At 34.6% G+C, this 23,234-nt stretch overlaps 5 protein-coding genes across 5 annotated transcripts; 2 read left to right on the top strand and 3 right to left on the bottom strand.

Moving 5' to 3' along the window:
• Positions 1–876: 876 nt before the first annotated feature.
• Positions 877–3,173, bottom strand: LOC110687907 (UPF0481 protein At3g47200-like). The gene is made up of 2 exons (XM_021864549.1): positions 2,527–3,173; positions 877–2,312 (listed from the first exon to the last, which is right to left on the bottom strand). The coding sequence occupies exons 1-2, from the start codon at positions 2,548–2,550 to the stop codon at positions 1,008–1,010; spliced, it is 1,329 nt and encodes a 442-aa protein (XP_021720241.1). The 5' UTR covers positions 2,551–3,173; the 3' UTR covers positions 877–1,007.
• Positions 3,174–7,063: 3,890 nt separating this feature from the next.
• On the top strand, positions 7,064–7,681 carry LOC110687905 (60S ribosomal protein L44-like). The gene has a single exon (XM_021864548.1). It carries the CDS (start codon positions 7,180–7,182, stop codon positions 7,495–7,497), a length of 318 nt encoding a protein of 105 aa, XP_021720240.1. The 5' UTR covers positions 7,064–7,179; the 3' UTR covers positions 7,498–7,681.
• Positions 7,682–11,903: 4,222 nt separating this feature from the next.
• Positions 11,904–13,059, top strand: LOC110687904. The gene is made up of 2 exons (XM_021864547.1): positions 11,904–12,359; positions 12,601–13,059. The coding sequence occupies exons 1-2, from the start codon at positions 12,260–12,262 to the stop codon at positions 12,954–12,956; spliced, it is 456 nt and encodes a 151-aa protein (XP_021720239.1). The 5' UTR covers positions 11,904–12,259; the 3' UTR covers positions 12,957–13,059.
• A 100-nt stretch (positions 13,060–13,159) lies between these two features.
• On the bottom strand, positions 13,160–16,033 carry LOC110687903 (nucleoside diphosphate kinase 2, chloroplastic-like). Its single transcript, XM_021864546.1, has 7 exons — positions 15,652–16,033; positions 15,505–15,561; positions 15,295–15,381; positions 14,665–14,745; positions 14,461–14,573; positions 14,312–14,361; positions 13,160–13,484 (listed from the first exon to the last, which is right to left on the bottom strand). Exons 1-7 carry the CDS (start codon positions 15,886–15,888, stop codon positions 13,417–13,419), a joined length of 693 nt encoding a protein of 230 aa, XP_021720238.1. The 5' UTR covers positions 15,889–16,033; the 3' UTR covers positions 13,160–13,416.
• An 817-nt stretch (positions 16,034–16,850) lies between these two features.
• On the bottom strand, positions 16,851–22,922 carry LOC110687694 (uncharacterized protein slr0889-like; the record flags this gene model as incomplete). The annotated part of the gene is made up of 12 exons (XM_021864319.1): positions 16,851–17,239; positions 17,350–17,494; positions 17,646–17,799; positions 17,967–18,085; positions 18,188–18,296; positions 18,530–18,640; positions 19,246–19,370; positions 20,513–20,641; positions 20,713–20,760; positions 21,519–21,713; positions 22,439–22,567; positions 22,755–22,922. Coding segments are annotated over 12 exons (1,497 nt in total), but the record flags the coding sequence as incomplete, so codon positions are not given.
• Positions 22,923–23,234: the final 312 nt, after the last annotated feature.

Raw genomic sequence — 23,234 nt, 5'->3', positions numbered from 1 at the left:
CGTGTTCATTTTTTTATTACTAAATGTTCATTGTTTTTTTACGTGTTCATATTTTTTACTAAATGTTCATATTACAGGGTGTGGTACAGCTATCAAGGATACACGTAAGACTTATTGCAAAATAAGTTACATTTGTTTGGCAAAAGGCCGACTCAATATTAGACGAACTTGAACACAACAAATCATCAACAATGTAACCCATTTCTACCCATTTACTAAACTACAAATTGTTTTCGTCCAAATAAGCTACAACGGCAGTACAAATTTAAATGCAGATGATCAGAACATGAGGCCTACAAAATTAGAAGTTTCACTATTTATCAATGTTAGTTTAATGTGTTCAAGAAATGCTAAGACAATTCTTTATTATTTTGTGATCTATTTGGGACTATAATAATGTTAAAATTGGAATTTATCTTTTGTCAAATCAGCAAATAATTATCATAAATTAAACAAAATTTTCACTGATGTGCATATCACAATCAAGTCATTGTTGTATATCTTAGATTCCAGCTCATTATTGGTAATTTGAATAATAAAATAGGTGCATGTTTTTTCAACTTTGGTATTAAAATTGTTGGTGGTCTACTTATTTTGACTCTATATTTACGGTGGCTGTTAAGTATGTGCTACTAATTGTCTAATTGCATAATCAGAGATGTGTTGTATCACTTGTAAGTTGTAACCGCGGCTACTTATGCTGCTCGATTACCATATGTGCCGCAGCAACTTAAGCTGCGCGATTGCTGTGTGCTTATTCTAAGCTATCGAGTTTATATCTAGTCCTCACTCGGACTCCCATCAGCTTCTTTCCTTCCCGTCCCTGATCCCTGCCCCTTCCACAGCTTATATAGCCGTCCGGTCTCTTGCAATAAAGGTAAAAGAAATAAGGGAACTCTAAGAGCAATGACCAAACATGATTATACTCAAAAAGCTTGTTGACATATATAGGGCAATAAGGCCATCAATGCAGCAAAAACTCGTATATAAGATTATCAATCAGACAATCACAAACGTCTGAAAGCAATAACGGTACAAGCAGTTTGTATGACAGTAAGAATGAGCAATACAACAGCAGCAATGACCGAAATTATAGTCCAAGGATTGTTGAAGTAATCGTGTCTCAAAGTTGCCTTCCACCTATTCCAAGGCGTTTTCGAGTGAGCAACCAATCGCCTACATATTTTAGTGTAATAAAAGTTGTGAGCTTCATAGTTTGTTTCTCTGCATATGGTATTAAACAAGTGTGCCACTTCGTCATTGTTGCCTAAGGCGTTCGTTATGATCCCACTACTTAGAAGAAGATTCACATCCTTTAGAGTGGTAATTAGTACATCCATCAAAAGGACATAATCCACAACGTAAGAGTCGGAATGGTAGTGGCATTGCTCAAACGCCGATAAGTTTAGAAGAATTGATTCCGTGTGATCTTCCACCTCTAATTTCGGAATGTACAAAACACCGTCTTTGAACTCTATATCGAGCATAGAATCGCTTTTATTTACTGCAAATTTTACCCCTGCATCATGAAGATCCCCTACACCGGGAGGAAACTCCCAACACGCATCATCGCGTGATGGGACATTATTAGGGTCCCTAAGCTCTTTAGGGAGGAGATGGGTTCTCAAAAAATCAACAAAATGCAAAATTTCGCGCTTCTTGAACTTCTTTGGAAGCTCCCTTCTACCAATTATGACCTCGGAAGTAAGATCAATAAACGGGATTGAACTCTCAAAAGACTCGTCATCCTCATCTTCGCCATCAAAGACGAGCCCATATAAATTTTCAAGCACGAAAAAAGGGAGTTGATTCTCAATCAACAATAAATCACGTCTAATTACATGTTCTAAAGACGGCTTACCAAAAATACGATCATTCTCATCTAATGTCTCCCAATACCAACTCAAAAAAAACTCGATAATAAAACACCCGTCGAGTAACAACATTTCAACAAACTCGTCGCTACTCAAATTAATACTCTCCATGTAACACTCTCTTACATCATTCTCCCATTCCTTAATAGCTTTAAGATAATCCTTGAGTGATTTCCTCTCATTTCTCCTAAGAAAATTTTGGAGATACCTTAATTTTTGCTCTTGTAATCCTTGTAACCTTTTAGCACCATAATTGAGGGGCCCAATTGAAATAAGACAAGATTTATAGGCACTCAAATTGACATTTCTTAGTGTTCTAGGGACTCTATAAATGCAACATTTGGAAGAAAGAGGGGGTAATTCTGCAAACCTTTTTCTTATTGATTTAGCCAATTGATGAATTCCATCTTCCATCTTCCCAAATTGATTCCTTTTTCTCTGAATTAATTCAAACAACCCATATCAATCAATCAATCAAATTAAACAATAAAATAAACATTTAACTATCATTAATTGGATCCATTACAGAATATACGAAAAAAAGTCACAAGATTTCCCATACAACAGTTATACCAATTACGTGTAACATACGATCACACGGAATCAATAAACATACCCCAGCAAAATAAATAATGGGTTTTTAATTTGTTACCTTTTTGTGAGTTTTGGAGCTCATAAGTGAAGCTGAAGCAGCATCAAATGAAGTAGTTAATGATATAAACTCCAAAATTAATGGAATAAGAGATGATGAAGATGGGTGTTAATCTTAACTAATTAACATAATAATATGCATTTAGATCTAATTTAAGTGAAGGGGGCAAATAAATTGGGAGAAGGTGAGATCAAATGGTGGGAAAGTGAAGAAGTGAAGAAGGGTATCAAAAGAGGAGAGAGAAAATGAAAGAAAAAAGTTTGTGTTTTTGTTGGATTTGGAGATTGGTATTATGTTAGGATTAATCACATGTTTTTCTTATTATTTAACTGTATAGTGGATGCCATAAAAGTATTAAACCCAAAAAAACCAAAAAAAATCAAGTTAAATACGTAGTGTATATTGTACTAGTTAATAATAATAATAATAATAATAATTAAAGAGAAAAGAAAAATGAAAATAAATAAATAGTGGAAAGTCCTTGTAAATTGCGAAAGGGGATAGGAAACCTCGTGGGTTTTGGATTACTAGGGCAAGTAAGAACCTTTGTGTGTGAGTTTTGGATTATTTTAGTTTACATTATTATTCTTTTGTTTTTTTTGTATTTGAATAAATATATTTGATTAATAATATTTTTAATTAAAAAAAATTCAAAATTAAGGATCGAGATGAATCTAGCAATGAATAAAGCATTAGTATTATAAAGTTATGGTATGAAAAAAGTCGGTCGAAACCTAGAAGATAATAAATCAAACGTATACAATATTAATCAGTATCAATGACTATCTGGCATGCAAAGCACCGAGAATCAGGGATTGATGTATTCATGTAATACTAGTTTAAGTAGTGGTAAGATTGAGTTATTGTGACTAAATAAGAGAATGAAGAAATTAATGTCAATATCACCACGTTTAATGGCTTACGCGTGATGACCAATCTACTAGAAAAACATAAACGTCACATATTATTGGTAGTGATCAAACACCAATTTGGCTTTTGGTATCTTTAAAATCTTCTAATAGGATGTTTGTCAAGAATGGACTTGTTTCAATATTGATATACTTGAAGCGGCTCATTTCAAAATTGATATACTTGAAGCGGCTACACTTGCCACGGACTAATTATATAGGCTATCATGTCAATCATCTATGATCCATCGAGACCCACATTAAGATCGAGTTTATAGACAATAAGCTTGCTAGCATATTTGCACATACACAATATTTGAAGACCACCCTGATTCACTTATAATATGGGGTCTACATTTTACATAGCAAACCCTTTAAAAAATCCTATTTCTCATCAGTATTCGAATATAAAAGTACGAAACATTTATTATAAAAGGCTTGTTTATCATTACTTCACTCGTTACCAAAATTATACTAATTTAATCATCAATGATTAAATTAGTATAATTTTGGTAACGAGTGAAATAATCACCCTCGAGGATATTTAACATATCGTTATTGTCTGTTTATATAACTTGCTATTGGCTTAGCTAACATGTGTACATATGACAATTTATTTATTTTAAGAATGTGATAAATGATAGTGATGTAGTCCTAATTCTTTTGCAAAGTTTAAATATAATTCGTCCATTATATTGTTGTTTAACAATAGAGTACGTAGAAACCATGAGGCATACTTGATTTCATATCTAGGCGATTCAAAATTTGACGTGAAGTAATTTCACTTAGCATGCATCCGTACTGAAATTTTCATTTGGCATCACTCTAATGATTTATTCTCTTTGCCTGTTTTTACCGACTTAAATTTGCTAAAATTAAAAATACCATTTTAATGAAAATATATAATTTATTACCCTTTAAAAATCGCTATCAATTCATGATATAACCAAAGTAAAATTATGTTAAAATCTCAAAAACACAAAAATAAAATAAAATAAAATAAAATTAAAAGTTTTGGTATTATGTTAATTGATTAAAATTAGTTAGATTTCATCTTGATTCAATTTGGCCGTCACTTTAATCAGTACCCCAAAATAATGTCAATTTAAGTAGTTGGTGATTGGTTTAATCAGTAGACATTAAAGAAATAAGAATAATTCGTCAAATTTTAACAAGCTACAGTCGTTATCAAACTAAAATTTCAATTAGACTACGTAGCTAGATGAGATGAATCAACCAACTTGGAGCTACGTATGCTATGTTTTATGCACGTGTCACGTTTCTTTTACAACTTATTGTTGGAGTCATCTCGTTTGCGTCAAATTATCGTTTTCAAGTTGTTGATTTTAAACTAGTTTTCAGGTCCGATCAATTTCTCGAGTTATTGTATTAATTTTACGATTGAAATTCTTATTTATATTTAATTAATTTTAATAGAATGACATAGAATATGGTAATAACTTAGTCGCTAACACTATATTTTTTTAAAACTTAAACTCGTAGGTTCAAATCTTGTACAAGCTATATTTTTAAATCTCTATTGGAATGCATTTTCATATATATACTCCCTCTGCCTCTGTTTTTTTGCTCCGTTATCAAAATTTGAGTCTTTGAAAACTTTGACCATAAATTCTCGTTATTCTATAGTAGGTAATATTGTTATGTGAAATCTTGTTTGGTTCGTCTCAATGTATATTTAATTAATATCAACTTTTTATAATTTTCTCGCATGTAAAATTGGAGATATAAACGATTTAACGCGTGTCTTGGAGATCGTAAAAAGTCAAATGGGGCAAAAATAAAGGGATAGAGAGAGTACTACTTAGTAAGTACTTCCTATGTTCTTTTTTAATTGACTCGTTTTTTTTATCACGCTTGTCAATGCAAAACTTTAACGATCAATAACTTTAATTCTCCATAAGTAAAAATTATAAAAGTTATATATTATGATAGTACTTATTTAGACGAATTCAAACATATACCACATAAATATGTTTTTTCTTACATATTATTCACAAAAGACGGTCAAAGGAGGGGTGGTGAATAGTGTAAAAGTCAAAGCGGGTCAATTAAAAAAGAACGGAGGAAGTATAGATTATCACAACAATTTAATTTTAGCCTTTTATCTCTTTGTTTAATTTAATTTGCTTTCTTTTTAATTTAGCATTGAAAACTATATTGTCAACGGGTTTTTTTTTTTTTTTTTTTTTTTTTTTTTTTTTTTTTTTACAAGAAGAAAATATTTATTATTAATGAATAGCCATAATGCACCTACAATAATAGCATTGTTCTGTAAACCACAGATTTAGAGAAAATAACATAACTTTTACAATCAAACTCATAATTAGTTTGCATATTTGGCATAGCTCACACTCCACCGCTTCAAACTTGACGCGAATAGTGATTTTCTATGTCTTCACATCTTTCCAAGTAGAGACCTTCGCAATATGCGCTAATGTTTTGATCGTAAAGTTGATGACAAACCCCAAATCCATATGAATCCAAATCACCTTCCCAATTATTAAAACCCTGAAAATAAAATTCCCATCCATAGATGAGAGTCAGCCCAAAAAATTGGGACAGACTATCATAAATGAAGAGAACAAAACAAAGCAAAAAGAAAACAAAGCAAACACCTAAATTAAATCAAGAAAAAGAGCCAGAATTAGACTATTTTCAGCCTAAACGACAAAAAAAAAAAAAAATTGAAACCCTAAAAGAAAAGAGAGGAGAGATAAGAGAGAAAAGGGAGAAGAGGAGGCCTCGTTGAGGTTGAGGTTTTTTTGGGGGGTTTTGGTAGAATACTTTATATTGTCAACGATTAATAATAAGTACTGTCAACTTTTTCTATTTGTGAGTATTAACTCATTTGGTGATCAATACATATTTGGTAGTCCGACTTATTAATACTTTTTTTTTTTATACTAATCGTCAAAATCTCATTCAATTCAAGACGATGATCCAAAATTGACCTAACATTACTAAACAACTAAATAATTACTTCAAATTCAATTTGAACACTTGATTTGTCTCCATGATAGTACGGCTTAAGATTGACTCAAATCATATCCAAATTAAAAACTTTTATATGTGGCTGGTCACCACCGTGTGCCTAATTATTTTGGTAGTTACTTTGTTAGTGCTATAGGGGTTACTCACTCGGTCAAGGGTTACTAAGTCGGTTAGGGGTTACTGAGTTACTCACTCGATCAGGGAATTCTAAGTCGGTCAGGGATTACTTGGTCGGTTAGGGGTTACTCGGTCGATCAGGGATTACTCGGTCAGAGGTTACTCAACAATCAAGGATTACTTGATGTGTGTCAGCTGGCCAAACGGTGTGACAGCCGCACACAAAAGTTGTTGTATCCAAATAACCTAGTTACCCAAACATGAATGGAATGTGTATAGATCAAATAATTTAGCATAATGCACAAAAAAAAAAAAAAAAAAAAAAAAAACTAACCCAACTCGATACGATCTAAACCCGACTTGACTTAACCGAACCCGACCAAAACAATCGATTTAACAACCCCAATTGCTCTAATACAAGTCCCAACAAAAATAATTAGTTTCCATGGGCTTATCCATAACACTACTAGCATCTCATCAAAAAAGCCCACAACTTCAAAACCCTAATCACCGTCAAAACAAATAACCCCAATTTTCTCTCTCCTCCATTCTATCTCATCTCCACCCCCATCTCAATTTCTAGGGTTTCTACGTTCTCCTCCAACAACCTGCAAAAATGGTGAACATCCCAAAAGTGAAGAAAACCTACTGCAAGAACAAAGAATGCAAGAAACACACAACCCACAAAGTTACCCAGTATAAGAAGGGCAAGGACAGTTTAGCGGCGCAAGGTAAGCGTCGTTACGATCGCAAGCAATCTGGTTATGGAGGTCAGACTAAGCCAGTTTTCCACAAGAAGGCTAAGACTACTAAGAAGATTGTTCTCAGGCTTCAATGTCAGACTTGTAAGCACATCTCTCAACACTCCATTAAGCGTTGCAAGCATTTTGAGATTGGTGGTGATAAGAAGGGCAAGGGAACTACCCTGTTTTAGATGTATCGTTTTCTCTCTCCTCACTTTGTCTTTCTAAAGTTGGAGGTTCAGTTTTAATGGGTTTTAGTTTTTTGTGGTAATTTTCGTTTATTTGCAATTTTGTTGGAGATTTTGGTTTTGTATGGATTTCTTTGGTGAAATGAATCAGTTTGAATTTTAGATAATTATTGATATTGCTCTTTAATTGTTTTTGTTGCAATTATTATGATGATTTGGATGGTAAATCTCGAAATTTGAGGTTGTTTTGACAATTTGTTGATAAAAATTGTTTGGAAAAATTCGTCCAGAGCTGCAAAAAATGAAAAAGATGGGTTCTTTTAGATTGTTCAGTGATTGAAGAGAAACAGTCTTGTTGAATGTTGGGGCACAATCACCGCAAATGCTTATCGTGCTGCTAGAATTCGAGTATTTTTTTTGCTGCTTCAGAGTATTCGCGGTGTTTGGTGCTCGGTTGCTTGATCTGTGCATTGGTATTGCATTATGCTGAATATTGCTTATTGAGTCTATCCATTTGATAAACAGGGAAATATACTTAGGCAAGGTCATAATTTTAGTCATTGAATCTTGTAAGACATTAATGATGCCTTGTCTATCTGTGCCACCATTGCTGATCATAGGATGCTTAATCCTGATTAAAATGACCCTAATTTGTATAACTTAGGTCTAATTAAAACTTGAAGGATTTGAGCGTTACAGAATAATTGCTTGGTGTGTTATCACTGTCTCTGACTTGTGAATGAGATGATAACGCAGTTAGTGATTTTCAAAGGTTGTGGAGTAATGTTGTATTGAGTGGAGGATTAGACAGTGAGCCACACAGGTTTGAGATATCACTAGGGATTTCTAAGCAGGTACACACACTGAGGCATACCAATTGCCAATTAAATCAGAAATGAACTTTCATATCATTATATATTTGTAAAAATTACAAATAATTAGAAAACTTGGATTTTTTTTTGCTTTTTTTTTTAAAATGACATTTAGTGGACTAATCTAGTAGCTACTCAATCCATTTTTCTTCAAGTTGTTGATTAAGTTGTATCTGCCAAGTGCTTGATTTTTTTTCTATCGGCTGCCAATCAGTCATTGTAATGAAGGGGGCATAGCTTGCTGTGTGGCACTTATTTCATGAGAAGGTTGGTGGTGGTGACGGCTGTTGTGTTCTGTACTGTGATGATGCCTTGCTGATGGATTACGTTTCTTAAGGGTTGACTTTGCATGATGAGCAGCAGAATGGTGGCTATGGGGTGGCTTGGTCTGATGATGTGTTTGTTCGCGGTGATGATGAGATAATGGAGTATTGTGATGCGTTCCATGGTATTGGTGAGCAGGATGGCCATGATTTTGGTTATCATGATGAGGTGCTGTGGTATGGGGTCTATGGACTGTTGGCCTGTGATATGGTGTTGGGCGACGGTGAGTTGCTGGAGGGTGATGTCCATGGTATATCGTTTGATGGCGAGCAGGTGGTAGGTGGTGCCTATGATATATCATTCCATGGCGATGGTAGGTCATGCCCCTATGGTGGGTTGGTTGTTCATGGCTGCGGTTTCTTCTTCTCATGTGATGAGGTAGTGTATGGTGGTTCCTTAAGAATGGCCTCCTGTGATGATGCAGGGCTGGATGGCCGTGGCCATGATGTCTTCTATGATGATGGTGTCTGTGGTGGTGATGACTACTTGGCTGGGGATAGAGAGGTGGGAAAAAGGGGTGTGGATGCCAGGGACCCCAATGATGATAAAATTGCCGGTGGGGAGGTTCAGTAGAATGATGATGTTCGGAAGAGTGATGCCTATGATGATTTGGCTCCAAATGGCGATGTTCGCGTGAGTGATGCCTATGATGAATTGGCTGATGAATTGGCTCCCAATGATGATGTTCGGGCGAGTGGTGCCTATGATGGATTGGCTCCCAATGATGATGTCTGGGCGAGTGGTGCCTATGGATTGGCTCCCAGTGATGATGTCTTGGCGAGTGGTGCCTATGGATAGGCGGCCAATGATGTTCTCTCATATGGTGGTGGCGATGGTGATGTGGTCGCAAAAATAACTTATGTGGTGGTCTATGCTTGTGTGGTCTAAACTTGTGTGGCAGCTTAGGTTTGTGCGGGTGTGGCCTGAATTTATGTGGCATCTTATGACATGGATGGCACGGTGGGAGATTGATCCTCGGTGGTAAATGATATGGTGGTAAGATAGTCTTGTGATGTGGCATAAAATGTGGCAGTAGAAAGAGTTCATGTGATGGTGGTGGGGATAGGATTAAATGGTGAAATGGTGGCGGTGACATGGACAGACCTTCAGGTGGTGGAGACATCATTTGTGGGGGAGGTGGTGGTGGTGGGAGTGGGAGTGGCGGTGGATAGTAGTTATCATTAGTGGCCATGGTCACCGACGGAAAGGTGAGAAACACAAACGCAACAAGTAGCGAAACTAGGAGGGATGCCATTGATGACTGATGAGAGGGAGCGAGAAATGAGAAAAGGTTAACTTGTCTTGGATAAGTGTTGTTGGATCTCAATCTGTAGAAATGTCCTTAACTTTTAATCATGATTAGGGCAAAATACACGGCCCTTTTTTGGGTCAGCAATCTTTGTTGAAGTTACCCTTCAAATTAGGGTATTGCCTGTGTAAATTACTCTAACTCTCAACTGGATTATAGTACTTGGGTGAAATTTTTTAGTAACTTTTTTGTCACAATCTTGAAATGATAGATGAATCCCACCAAATATGACGGCTACTTGTTCACGTTTAAGATTTTTAACTTTTCATTTGGTAATTGCCTCTAATTTATAGATTAATAATCTGGCTGAAATGCTAGTAGTTGACTATAAATTACCAAACTATGCTCGAACTTTTGCTGAATAAAGTGGCATATGTTTGGCAAGTTTACCTCCCAATTATCCTCAATAATTGAGAAGAAAAAATTAGGTAAATCTTTGTCTACAATGTTACCTAATTTTGTAACAATTATCATCTTAAATAAATATTTGAAAATAGAAAATAATTGTATGAGTCCTAATATTTTACCCCTTAATTGGTTCTACCATTGTTTTCCCCATTTTTCTTGCTGGCTTACATATTTTCAATAATTTATTTACTTAAGGAAAATTGTAAGGTTTCCTCCACAGACTCCTTGAATGGGTACATGCCAGTCTTGAAAGCTCATGTACTGTTCTAATGGGTTTATTCACAAGCGACTTAAGCCAAGAAAAAGTCATGTCATGTTGAGTTTGTTTTGGCCTTTTATAAACGAAGCCTATGTACTTGACTTCTTGTGCTATTGTCTAGACTCTTGCCAAATTTGAAATTAATGTCCATGCAAGGCTTATGTCCCTCCATTTTGTTTGACTTGAAGAGTTAGGCTTATGTATGGCGGGCTTGTGCCTAGTATGACAATCTCCATAATGTGCCTCTCTGGTCTTTATGCCAGCTCTAACATTTCCCTTAAGGATGAAAGTTTGGTTTGCGGTATGATTTATAGCTCAAACCGAAATCAAACTACATTAATTCAGTTTTGGTATTTTTCAAATTATACCGCACCATATTACTATTAAAACAGAACCAAATCACACTGTTTTAAATTCGGATTTTCAAAAGAAAACCGAATCACACCGAAATTTTTCATCTTCTTCCTTTTTGCTCCATCTAATTGGTCATTCATTCCAACATCGCCCACATTGGTTGACATTTTAGGACATAAAAAAACACAAGTTTATTATTTTTTGGTTTTATATATGTAGGTTAAAAATTAGTATTGGGCTACGCTATAATTTGGATATGGGCTAATATTCGGTTTGGATTTCGATTTTTGGTTTTTCAAATCTTAAAACCAAAACCAAACCATATTAATTCGGTTTTGGTATTCCTCAAACCGCAGCGAACTATATTCGAAAAAAAATCGCACCACATTTCTAATTTGGTTTGGTTTGTGATTTGGTTCAGTTTTAAACCGCATTAATTTCACCCCTAATTCTCCTCCATTGCACATTGTCTTCTATTCTATTTATGACATCAGTCTAGTTCCATGCCCATGCCCAAGCTCAAGCTCAATCTCAATTCAACCCCTCATTTTGCAACAAGCCAATACTTTCTACACAAATTTTCACGTCCAATAAGAATAGCTGCATATGTGATCAATCAAATGTAGAAACCAACTAGATAAAGGTTATAAATCCAAACACCCCCTTTATTTTTCTAGCTATAACAATTCAATGGACTCTATAATTAATCCACTTTTGAAGTGGATAACCCTAAAAAATAAAAATACTTGGTAATATGGAAATGGTTAGTTGACTTGAATCGTAAGAAGTGGATTAGATATTTAGATTCCAACTATTTACTTGGTAAAATACTTGATTTCGATTTCCTTTCGTTGGTCTTTCTTGAAACAAAGTAAGTTGCATACAAAACAAAATACAGTACTAATTCTTAAGAATATAAAACCAAACTTTGAGATAATTCCATATACAACGTACTACCTCTGTTTAGATTGTTGTAAATAATTTGAATCGAAGGTAGTACATCTCTAGATTTTAGAAGCGTTGAAAATAAAAATATATTACCCAAAGCGCACCAAAGCAGCCCATTGATGAAAAATAAAGGCGGGTTTGTAAAATATTTGGAACAAGTTTGGAGAAGAAGTTTCCCGCTCTATGCTCTTCAACTCCATCATTTCCCCTTTTCCCCTTGATTCCTTCCATTTTCATTTTTGAGAATACAGTAATTGAAGAGAGAGAAAGTGAGAAAGATATTGAAGAGGGATGTTTGGGAGGATTAGATCGTCGCCGTCACCAGTGGAATTGTTGGAATTAGAGCGTCTTCCTTCCAAGCTTCTTAAACACGATTCTCTCTCCATCTATGGTATCAACCCATTTTCCCCCTTTCTTTTCTTATTTGTACTACTCAAATTCTGCTTAATCGATTATTAATGCTTCAACTTTACAGTCAATTTTCATTGATTTCAAATTTGTTAATTTATAGTAGTGCTAATAATTATACCCAAAAAAAGAAATTAAAAAACAGACCAATTCAACTGTTGAAATTCCGTATTTTGATTGATTTAGTGGTTATGTGTGGTTTTTCATTGAGCTTTTTGATGCAGAATCGACGCTTGTGAAGCTCAAGCAAGGCTCTCAGCGTAATCTTAGCCCGACAACTCTAGATTCTATGGAGTATGAATCAAACTCGAATGTTTTGGAGGATTCACCCAAGGTTTCAGGGTTGTGCGGCGAGCAAGGACGATTAACTTCCTGTAATACTGATAGTTCTTGTATCAGTGTTTCTTCGAGTCCTAATCAGGAACAGAAGACAGGCAGAGAGATCTCAATACATTGTCTGTTTTCCAAGTATGCTAATTCTCGACAAAAACAAGGGGCAACTGGTTGTAATGGTGGTTCTTCGGTGAGTATCTCTACTTGTTCGAGTGATTCTGAATCGACAGGTTGCTCAAGATACTGAGCGCTCGGAAATCTGTAATCTCCAATACTCGACAGTGCTGTTTGGGAAGTTGGCAATATTTTGTTTGCTGATTAATTTACAGGCAAGGATGTACAATGATTGTAACAAAAATTAATGTTATTGTAATGTTTAATGGTGTTGGTTAATCTGATAAGTATCGCCATTGTATGGTCTGATTGAACTTTGGAAATCTCAGCAATAAAAAGTCATAAACTTCACATATTGTTACAATCGCAATGCGTGATTGTGTAATGAATCATCAGCATTTTATTACAACAGCAACTCGTATTCGATTACAAAACTTGTGATTGTCTGTATAGATCTAATACACAAATCTTATAGAAAAAAAATGCATTTGAAGCACATGGCAGAATTAAATTAATGTTTAGCCAGTGCAAACAAGGCCTCAAAACTGTGCAACGCTCTATAAATAGAATCATAGAAACGGGTCAAAAAATCACTACTCCCTCAGCCATGGTGCTTGAGCAGGGGTCCATTGGCATATTTCACCTTCTTTAAACCACAGACCTGCAATGTGAGTATAAAGTCAGATCTTATTCAATTTTCAAGTATATATTGGCATAACATATACATCAATGTTGATGAATGTGTGAGTACAATTTTACAACCACCAGCCCAAAAAGTAGGTTGATAGACATTGCTATCCTTTATAGCACTATCAATATTCAGAAAAATGTCGTCTTGCAGAAGAGATCAGCACACTGGGACAAAGCATTAAGATTCATCTGCAGTTACAGCAGAGTTATGTTGCTTCTATAGCTTCCCCGCCAACTCGTCAAGTGAGTTTCTTAGGCTCCTAATGTTATACACTTATACAGAACAGGAAACACACCCTCATATAAGCATGTTGATCTCATCACTAGAAATTTTTGAAGGATAGAATATTTGAAATATGCAAAGCACCAGTAGTCAATCTTTGATTAAGAAAGGCAATATCAAGGAAGCGCCAATTCATGCTAAACCCTTTCTCAGCAAGCAACTGTTCTAAGCAGAATTACTGGCAGTTTCCTATTTTCCTGATCTTCATATTCGAACAATACCATATTAACCAGATTTTGACCTCCTAGTACTTGAGTTTCTATTCACTAGACAGAAATGTAACATCTTAAAATTGCCAGTCACAAAGTTCTCTGACCCAACTTGCAGTTTGCCATGTAACACATTGGTAATACACCATAAATCATTCAGAAGGCCACAAATGCTACAGAAAAAATAAGCTATATACAATGTCACGTAACAGGCAAATTTAGATCCATTAACCGAACATGACAACCATGAAGTAATTCAGAGAGAAAGCCTCAAGATGAGTAAGATTGAAGCATAGAAGTCCTAACCTATTTCACGCTTTCCATTGTCAGGGCTATCACTTCCATGAACCACATTCCTACAAGTATTAGGTAGAGTTAAGAGCATTGCATAGCTAATAATTTCTAATATGGCATCACGAATCTGTCACCATAACAATTTTAGTTAAAAGACCAACCTTCCAGTTTGAACAGCAAGATCTCCTCTAATAGTTCCAGGTTCAGCTTGAAGAGGATCTGTGGCCCCTATTAGATTGCGTGATGATGCAACAACTCCAACACCCTCCCAAGCCTAGTATTCATCAAATATTGCCTCAAAATTCTACTTATATCCCAATTCCAATATTGCATGTAAAGAGACCATAAAGGTTAATAAATCTTACCATACACACAACGGGACCAGAAGTAATGTATTCAATCAGCTTCTGATAAAATGACTTGGAACTTAAATCCTTGTAGTGCTCCTGTGGATATTAAGCTAAATAAGAACCCACTGAAACTCCACAATAACCATATAAAAAATACATTTTTTCGGTGATCTCTAGTCAACATCTTTGCCACGCTAAGGGTCCATTTAATCAAGAGCTTGTAATCTTTGATGCCAATTACTCTTATAGGATATTAGGAATGATGATGTCTTGTTTTTTCATAGTAATTGAATTTATCATTTTCAATTAGCAAAAATTAAATTTACCCCTATATTCATCACATTCCAGCAATAGAGGGAGCTTGAGCTTCATACAACCAACATAATTTAATTGTTCCAAAACGTTGGGGGAATTTTTTTAATTAATTCAAACAAAAACTGTGTTTATCTCACTAGAAGAAACCTTGATTATTTCCAAGCTCACAATAAGCAATCAATTCTCATAAATTAGGCATATTTATAACATAAATATCGAATTAACCCGAACAGAATACCTAAAGTCCTAATCTAGCAAACAATATCTTCATTTTATCAAAAGAAGCAAGAAAATTCATAAAATAGAATTGACAAAATTATATAATTATACCTCAGCTAATTCTTGGGGGCATTGGTACATCTTCAACCCAATCAACTTAAAACCCTTCTTCTCAAATCTTGAAATTATCTCTCCAACCTAAACAAAATTGAATTTCATCAATCACCCATTACAGCAAATCTTCAACCCAATAAAACCCATAATTTTTTCTATTAATTAAAACAAACCCATTAAAAAAAATATATCAAAATTGAAACATACAAGGCCACGCTGAACCCCATCTGGTTTAATCATAATGTAGGTCTCCTCAACTTGATTCTGCAATAAAACAAAAAAAAAAAAGGTGAAATTCAAAATAATTTATCCAAAAAAAAAGAAAAAAGTGAAATTTAATGAAGAAAAAGAGACCATTGAAGCGACTAAGTGAGGAAGAAAGATGCGGGGTTTGAAGGAATTCTTTCGGAGAGGAGAGAGAGAGGAAAGAGGGCATTTTGTGGAAAAAAGATGGGATTGTGAGTGAAATGCGGCTAACTTTTGGTGGTTGTTGCGGCGGAAGTGGAGGTTCTGGTGGTGGGTGGGAAGGGAAGAGTTTGGTAGCGATGAAATGCAATTGCAAGGACTGCTTAATCCACTTATTGCTTCCATTTTCTCTCTTTCTTCAACCAAAACTAACAATGGTGAAGAATTGAAGATGAGAATATTTTTGGGTTTTGTGTGGAATGGTGGGTTGTGTACTTGTGTTAGGATATGACCATATGGGTTTTGTTTGCTCTTTTGAAGTCACAAATTCACTCACAAAACCCTTGTTTAATATTGAAATTGTGGTTAGTAGATTAAATCATTAAATTGATCATTAGAGAATATAAAATTGAACATTGAGAAGGCAGAAGGGATGGAAAACTAGTGTTTAAATTATATACTTCGAAATAGGTGTAATGAAATGTGAAATAGGATGAATTTAATGACACTAATTTTCTTTCTCGTCAACTCTACCCAACCAAAAATTTAAAAAGTAACAGTACTAAAATGAGTTAAACAAAAGGAGATGAAAGAAGTAAACTAGTATATTGGACTGTAGAATATGTAGGTGACTTACTAATTGGATACTTCCTTTGCCACCTTTGTTTGCTCCATTAGGGGAATGATACTTTTTTAATTTTTGGTTGAAAAAAATTGATGGGAAAGAAAAATGATGGGGTTAGTGTAGTGATTGTGAATTGTGAGAGTAAAAGGTGGTTCCTACAACCAAAAGTAATATGGAGCAAACTTGAAAAGACGGACTAAAAAAAATGAGGTAAACATAAAGAGATAAAGGGAGTGCAATACAAAGAATCTACATACAAACCTTTTCATTCTTCTCAATTATTACATCACTTGAAAGAACATATTCACATTGTACGGAATATAATTTATACTTCGGTTTCTCTTCCATTCTAATGATTTTATGATTTTTATCTAGGATCAATGGATCATCATCTATGAAGTCACCTACATTGGCCTCCAACCTTTAAGAGAATCCTGAATGATGAATCCTACACAACCTGATTGTATGGAAAACTGATTAAATGTTCACCCAAAAACTTATAGCTCAATAAAGATGCTCATTGTTGTTAAAATGTCGAGCATGTATTCAATTTCAGATTAATAGATTATATTGGCACATGTATCAGCAGTATCACCTGCTAAGGTTTACAGAAAACATCTAAGATTATGCCAATAGGCATCAGAGTGGCTAGAATAATACAAAAGTAATCAAAATGAGCCGCTTTTCGGTTCTTCTCTTCCTTTTTTCTGTAATAACTCAATAAAGAATGAACACAACAACAGAAAAGCATTAACTAGAAGAAATGAGTGAACAAAGGTGGATGAGATAGTAGCTATTTGCATGTTCTCCAGATTTGCATCTGTCTCTAGCCTGACAATTGTTACAGCTATCGCCTGCGAAATGTTCTTCTGAACCAGCCGTGTCTTTGTGTTTTTTCCTTCAGATCCTTGGCTGTACAACCACCAGAAATCATAGTCTTGATTAATTATACAAGTAGATATCAAATCTAAAGGCATAAAATAACTGATATTCTGGTACAGTAATAGAGACTCAAGGGCTACCTTGAAGTCTACCGGCACGATATAAAGCTTCTTCTGCTATGGATCGCCATTCTTCAGCACACGAAAAGTTCATGCCCATGCCAACACTTAGCCCTCTTAATAGATGCACAGTTCGAAGAACAGAAAACAGTTCTTCAGGAAAAGCCTTCAGATACAATCAAACAAGAGAGCAGAACTTTTAGGGGATTTATTTTGTGTAAAAAATAAGAAAGAAAGGAGAGATGCAATGTTTATGATAAGAAAATAAAGGATTGAAAAACATTTTGGACAACAATTTAGGCAACAAAATTTAGCACCTCAACGGAAATCTTTTTAATAGAGGATCCCTCAGAGAAAGGTTGCAGCATTGTTACTCCAGGAGGTAGCTTTGTGTCGAACATTGTCTGTGCTAACTTCAGCATCTCCTCTTGTTCATTTTCACATTTACTCAAAGTGTTGATACCAAGCTCCCTTTGAACAGACAAGAAATATGTCAAGGATGAGAAACAAAGCATCAGATTGACATGAAAGTTTTTCTCACCTAATGTCGGTATATATGGTTTATAGATTAATTTCAATGAGATAGATTTGTGCTTCCTATTTTAATCAATTTCACAAGATTGTCGGTTTGTAACCACCTATAGCTTTCGATTGCTCTTATAGGATCATTATCAGCCATAGCAAGCACTAGATTTGCATATCCAAGCCTCAGATTCTCTGGGAGGTCTTTTACTTGCCCATAGTCCAGCAATGCAACCTAAATAGTAACCAAGTTCGATTAACATATGAACAATTCAAAATTAGTCAACATAATGAGTTCAATGCTTGTAACTTTAAAGGTAATTGGCCTCTCACTCACCTCAGAACCTTTACATATTAGAATATTTCCAGGATGAGGATCTGCATGGAAAAATCCACTCTTTATTATCATCTGCCCATATGCCACAGCCAAGCTTTTGAGGATATTCCTGCATGCAAAGATGTTTGCACAAACCCAATATAGATTAAACCATGCTAAGTTTTATCGTGCCAACAAAACTAGAAGTGAAAATTTTGTTACATTTTCAAAGAGCATGAAAAAATAAGAGTATATGAATGTAAAGCTAAATAGATGTATAAACACAATCCATTAGCAGTCACAAAATCACTAGGAAATGAGGTAAAATGAGATTGCATACTTCTAAATGAAAAGTGGGCTTACTGCTTTGCTGCAACCGCAACCCTACCACTAGGGTTGAGGCCTCTTTTGGCCATTTCATCTCCAAGTCTCAAAATTGGGATCCCATCAATGTAGTCCATCACCAATACCCTCCTAATAAAAGAAAATCAATCTTAATAGAGATGCTTTAACTCTACTGCATATAACCTATATTCATCAACATCCACCACACACATAACCATTAATAAAAGTATAATTCATCCACATACTAAAATTATAAACATCATATAAAATGTGCAACATTTAAGCGTTTTGCACATGTTTGTTATTATATAATCAGTAAGAATGCCAATTTCTCCCTTGCCAAAAAAATAAAACAAAATAAAAATAAAAAATAAAATAAAATAAAGAGAATGCCAATTTCTTGTGAAGTAGTAGGTCAGCCAATGCCTTTTCATTGAAGGGTGTATGGATACAGCTGCTCTGTCAATCCAAATCGAGGCACTTCACACATATGTTCTACCCCCCAACCCTGCCACAGGCTAGAGCCTAATAAGAGGCACTGAAGAACAGGCAAAACAAATTGTAGTAAATTGTAGTTCTTTGCATAAGTTTTTTATTTTTTTCAGGACTGATAGGATATAGACAAAAAAGGTTGTACAATCTACAGCTGTGAAAGAGAACATATATATGGTTGTGAATGGTTCAATAGCGGATGAGATTTTACCCGCCCATCAAAATCACAATGAGCAGCTTACCTACTGACCAAGTCCTTCATGACTCGTGGTACCAGAACAGGACTCTTCTTGTTATTCTCATACAGGAATTGCCTGATCTTATCCATCGCAGCAGCCTCTCTTGTAAAGTCAAATTCATTTGCAATCTTATGAAGGAAAAAAAAAAAAAAAATTTAACTTTCCAGTCAGGATCAGGAGCAAACAGAAAAGTTCTTGAAGGTAGCACATAATCAACCCAGAAACCACTAAATATGATGGATAATGAAGTCAATTGGGAAGTATATACTTTTATCACAATAAATAACCTATAATACCCCGGAGTATTTGACAATAATCATCGGAAATTGAATCTAGAAGAGAACTTTGGAAAGGATTTAGCATATCCTAAAAAAACAGCTAAAGATACATACATATGAATAAAGTTGTTAAACTAGTCCTGTAGCATCTCTCATTTTATTTCACTTTACATGAAAAGACATGCACGCAAAAACCAATTTACTAACTCAATAATCTCTGTAATGAAAAAAATTAAATTTGAAGTACTTCCTCTGTTCCATAATAATTGCAATTTGCAACACTTGTTTTTATTTAGGAAGTTTCACCTTAATTGCTACATACTTTATATGGATAACGAGTCTCAGTCTCCCCACATTCCATGGGCCTCTCTCTCTCATCATATGGGCTCCTAAAATCTTGCATTTACTCACCATGTTGCAAATATGGAGCCAAAGAGGGATAATTTGTCCACAGACAGTCTGACATACAGATTACTTGACTGTGCGCAGCATAAACTGATAAAACTCTTCAGATATGGATAAACCATGAAGCATTCTTTCTCAAAGAGTAAAAACAGTAATGCAGGAGATCCGTTCATTCTGACTCAATTAAGTTCAACCCTCAAACATTAAATTTGTACTTATGAATCATTTTACAATATCGAATATTGCAGTTGGAAAACATGAGATAGAGACTTATGCAAAACATAAACTAAGTTTTTTTTTTTTTTTTTTTTTTTTTTTTTTTTTTTTTTTTTTTTTTTTTTTTTTATAAAAGTTCAATTTAATGGTATTAAAGAAGCCATAAATTTCATAGCCATGTACACACAGGTTTTTTGCAAAATAAGTCTCATCATGATTCATGTTGTAGCAGCCTAGCAGGGGCATGAATTACCACAAAAGCACAAATTGCATTTAATGATTAACTCCCTTCAATACAGTTTACTTATTCCCAGCTTCAGGCAAGGATGACAATGAAGATAGGAGAGAAAATAGCAAACATAAAATTTCACCTGTTTCTCCATTTCCTTTGTTACAGAATAGAGATCAAATTTGATATCTGTCTTCTGCATGTATAAAGCAAAAGCTTGCAGATTACGAATATCAGTCATCATCAACTCTTGAACTCCAGGATGTTGGACCTAGAAGATTTTTCATGCATCAGATGCTAGTCACACTATTAAAGCTCCTAGAAAGCATCCAAGTTATCTACCTTAACAACCACATCACTTGTGTTACCCTTCAACTTTGCACGGTGGACCTAAATTGAAAGAGAATGCAAGAATTGCATAAGATTCAGCATGCATGCAGTAAAAGAATATATTGAAAGAAACAGCTTAGCTGAATCATAGACATATCTATTTGAGAGCAAGTCATGGTGCAGAACCAGACCTATACTATGTTGACAAATTATGTCTATCCATACAGTGCTCTCAACAATCATAACATCAAGAATAGTCCACAGTAAGCAAAAAAGACACTTATTCCCAACAAAAGCCTTAAAATATTTGCAAGCAGAATAGCCTGAATTTTTTCACATAACGGCTGGCTGATGGATCCCAAATAGTACTTGCATTAATAAAGGTAAGATCACTAGGAGACATAGCTAATAAACTCGGATTGAAGAGTAGACTGAAGTTGCATTCACGCAAAATGACATTCATTCTTGATTTCTGGAAAAACCTGACAAACGATCCTGAGTGTGATGAAATATCCCTTAGTTCCATAAGGTTTTCAGACTAATGACCTTGTAGACAAGTCTAAATCTTAATGGGGGAAAGCTGAACCTTCGAAATTCTTTGTAATATGCAAACAGAGAAGGATCTTATAGCCAACAAAAATCAAGGGATGAAAACAAACATTTATCAACAAGAAATTAGCTCAAATAGTAAATCTATCAGAGAAACATAGAATCAACAAAACACATCTTGTCAAGAACATTTCCAACTTAAAAGTATCAACATAACAACGAGATAAGTCACAGGAAAGACTTCAGAATCTGCAATGTAGAAGATATACCTGTGCGATGGAAGCAGAACCAAGAGGATTTTCATCAAATACATCAAACATTTCTCCAATGCTTTTTCCTAACTCCTTCTCTAGCACATGCTTAACAGTCTCATAAGGTGTAGGGGGAGCTTGATCACAAAGAGTCACCAGCCGTCGCACCCAGGCAGCAGAGGCCAAATCCGGTTTCCCAACAATTTGAGCAATCTGATCAAAGCCTCATCACCAAAAGCATTCAGAATATAAACTTTAGTCATTTATCAAATATACAGGCCAATATATTCCCTACACATCACAATAACATCAATACGATATTGAACGAAATTTATCAACCATAGCAATATTGGGACACAACACACAATACAATGAACAGAATTTATTCTTCAAAGTAAACCGTTTTAAATTACACAAATTTAGACGCAAGATTAAGATCAAACTTTAAAGTGCCAATGCCCATTGGAATTATAGATTAATAAAGGATGCCAGAATGCCATTTCAATAGAGAACAACTGATAATGTAAAAGATAGCAAATTTTCAACACAAAGTCTCACCAAAACCCCTATACGAATTTACAATAATGAACAACATCATCAACTCATAGCTCAATTATAGATATGGTGGGACACAATCCAATAAATACAAACAATTCTTAAAAGCCACCCAACTAACCATTTCAAATTAAAAATATTTACATGCAAAATTATAAATTTAATCCAAAGGGACCAATGCCCTTTGAAAAATATAGATTAATGAAGGATGCCACTTTATTAGAAAACAAAAAGGCAACAAATATTCAACATAAACTATCAATAACTTTTCTAAGCTTGTCCAAATTAATGCAAATTTCAATGTTTATGATTGACATTCAATTAAACCCACCAAAAATCAAGAAAAACTGCATTGGAAATGATGAGAGGGAAAATTAGAATACCTTAAGAAAGAACCCACCAAGATCATAGCACATATTGTAAATCTTATCAGCAGCAATCTCATGTTGCCTTTCCCACATTTCCTCTTGCTTCTTTGCATCTTTCACAAAACTCACTTGAACTTGAAAAACCTAAAAATTCCCACCAAAATTCAATAAAAAAACAACAACTAAATTGGGATTAAACCCATTTCTTACTACAACCTAGAACCATAATTATACAGATAAATTCTCAAATTAAAACCCATTAAAAATTGGAAAAAACCCACAAAAATTGAAACAGACCAACAAAAAAATTGAAGAACCCCAGAAATAAAACCTTATAACCAGTATAAATTTCAGCAGTACGAGCCCAGAATTGAAGAGAACGATGCCATGGTCTTAATTGAGCAGATAGTTTATCTCGAAATTCATCAAATTGTGGAGCAGGAAAAAAAATGCATTTTTTTTCCTGAGTGTTCAAAGTGAATCTGAAACAATAGTATATTCAAGTTTTTAAATTTTTTTTTTTTTTTTTTAATTTTTGGGGATGAACAGTTGCTGCACGTTTAAGTAATTTAGTTTCAGTTGTTTCCAAAAAAAAAAAAAAGTAATTTAGTTTCAGTGTTGTATTACTCTTGTTTGGTTCTGAACCTTCTGATACAGAAGTAATGAATGAGGATTAAGTGATCAACAAATGCCAGAAAAATGATGCTTAAAAAATTGTGGCTCAAAATAAGGTCATGTAACTTGCATTGCGGTTGTTGCTTTTAGGCTTTTAGCTTCAGCAATACAAAGTATTTTTTTTGTGCATGCTAAC

The sequence above is a fragment of the Chenopodium quinoa genome, unplaced genomic scaffold, assembly GCF_001683475.1.
Source record: "Chenopodium quinoa cultivar QQ74 unplaced genomic scaffold, ASM168347v1, whole genome shotgun sequence".
Classification (NCBI taxonomy): Eukaryota; Viridiplantae; Streptophyta; class Magnoliopsida; order Caryophyllales; family Amaranthaceae; genus Chenopodium; species Chenopodium quinoa.
Note: the sequence above shows the minus strand (reverse complement) of the source record. Positions and strands in the feature narration are given on the sequence as shown.

Excerpts from the sequence above, each read along its gene's own strand:
- LOC110687905 (XM_021864548.1), top strand. The coding sequence starts at position 7,180 with ATGGTGAACATCCCAAAAGTGAAGAAAACCTACTGCAAGAACAAAGAA.
- LOC110687903 (XM_021864546.1), bottom strand. The coding sequence starts at position 15,888 with ATGGAAGCAATAAGTGGATTAAGCAGTCCTTGCAATTGCATTTCATCG. Across the intron at positions 15,562-15,651 it reads CTCACTTAGTCGCTTCAATG|AATCAAGTTGAGGAGACCTA; the intron begins GTCTCTTTTTCT and ends GTTTTATTGCAG. Across the intron at positions 14,574-14,664 it reads CTGGTCCCGTTGTGTGTATG|GCTTGGGAGGGTGTTGGAGT; the intron begins GTAAGATTTATT and ends GATGAATACTAG.
- LOC110687907 (XM_021864549.1), bottom strand. The coding sequence starts at position 2,550 with ATGAGCTCCAAAACTCACAAAAAG. Across the intron at positions 2,313-2,526 it reads GCTCCAAAACTCACAAAAAG|AGAAAAAGGAATCAATTTGG; the intron begins GTAACAAATTAA and ends GAATTAATTCAG.
- LOC110687904 (XM_021864547.1), top strand. The coding sequence starts at position 12,260 with ATGTTTGGGAGGATTAGATCGTCGCCGTCACCAGTGGAATTGTTGGAA. Across the intron at positions 12,360-12,600 it reads CGATTCTCTCTCCATCTATG|AATCGACGCTTGTGAAGCTC; the intron begins GTATCAACCCAT and ends TTTTTGATGCAG.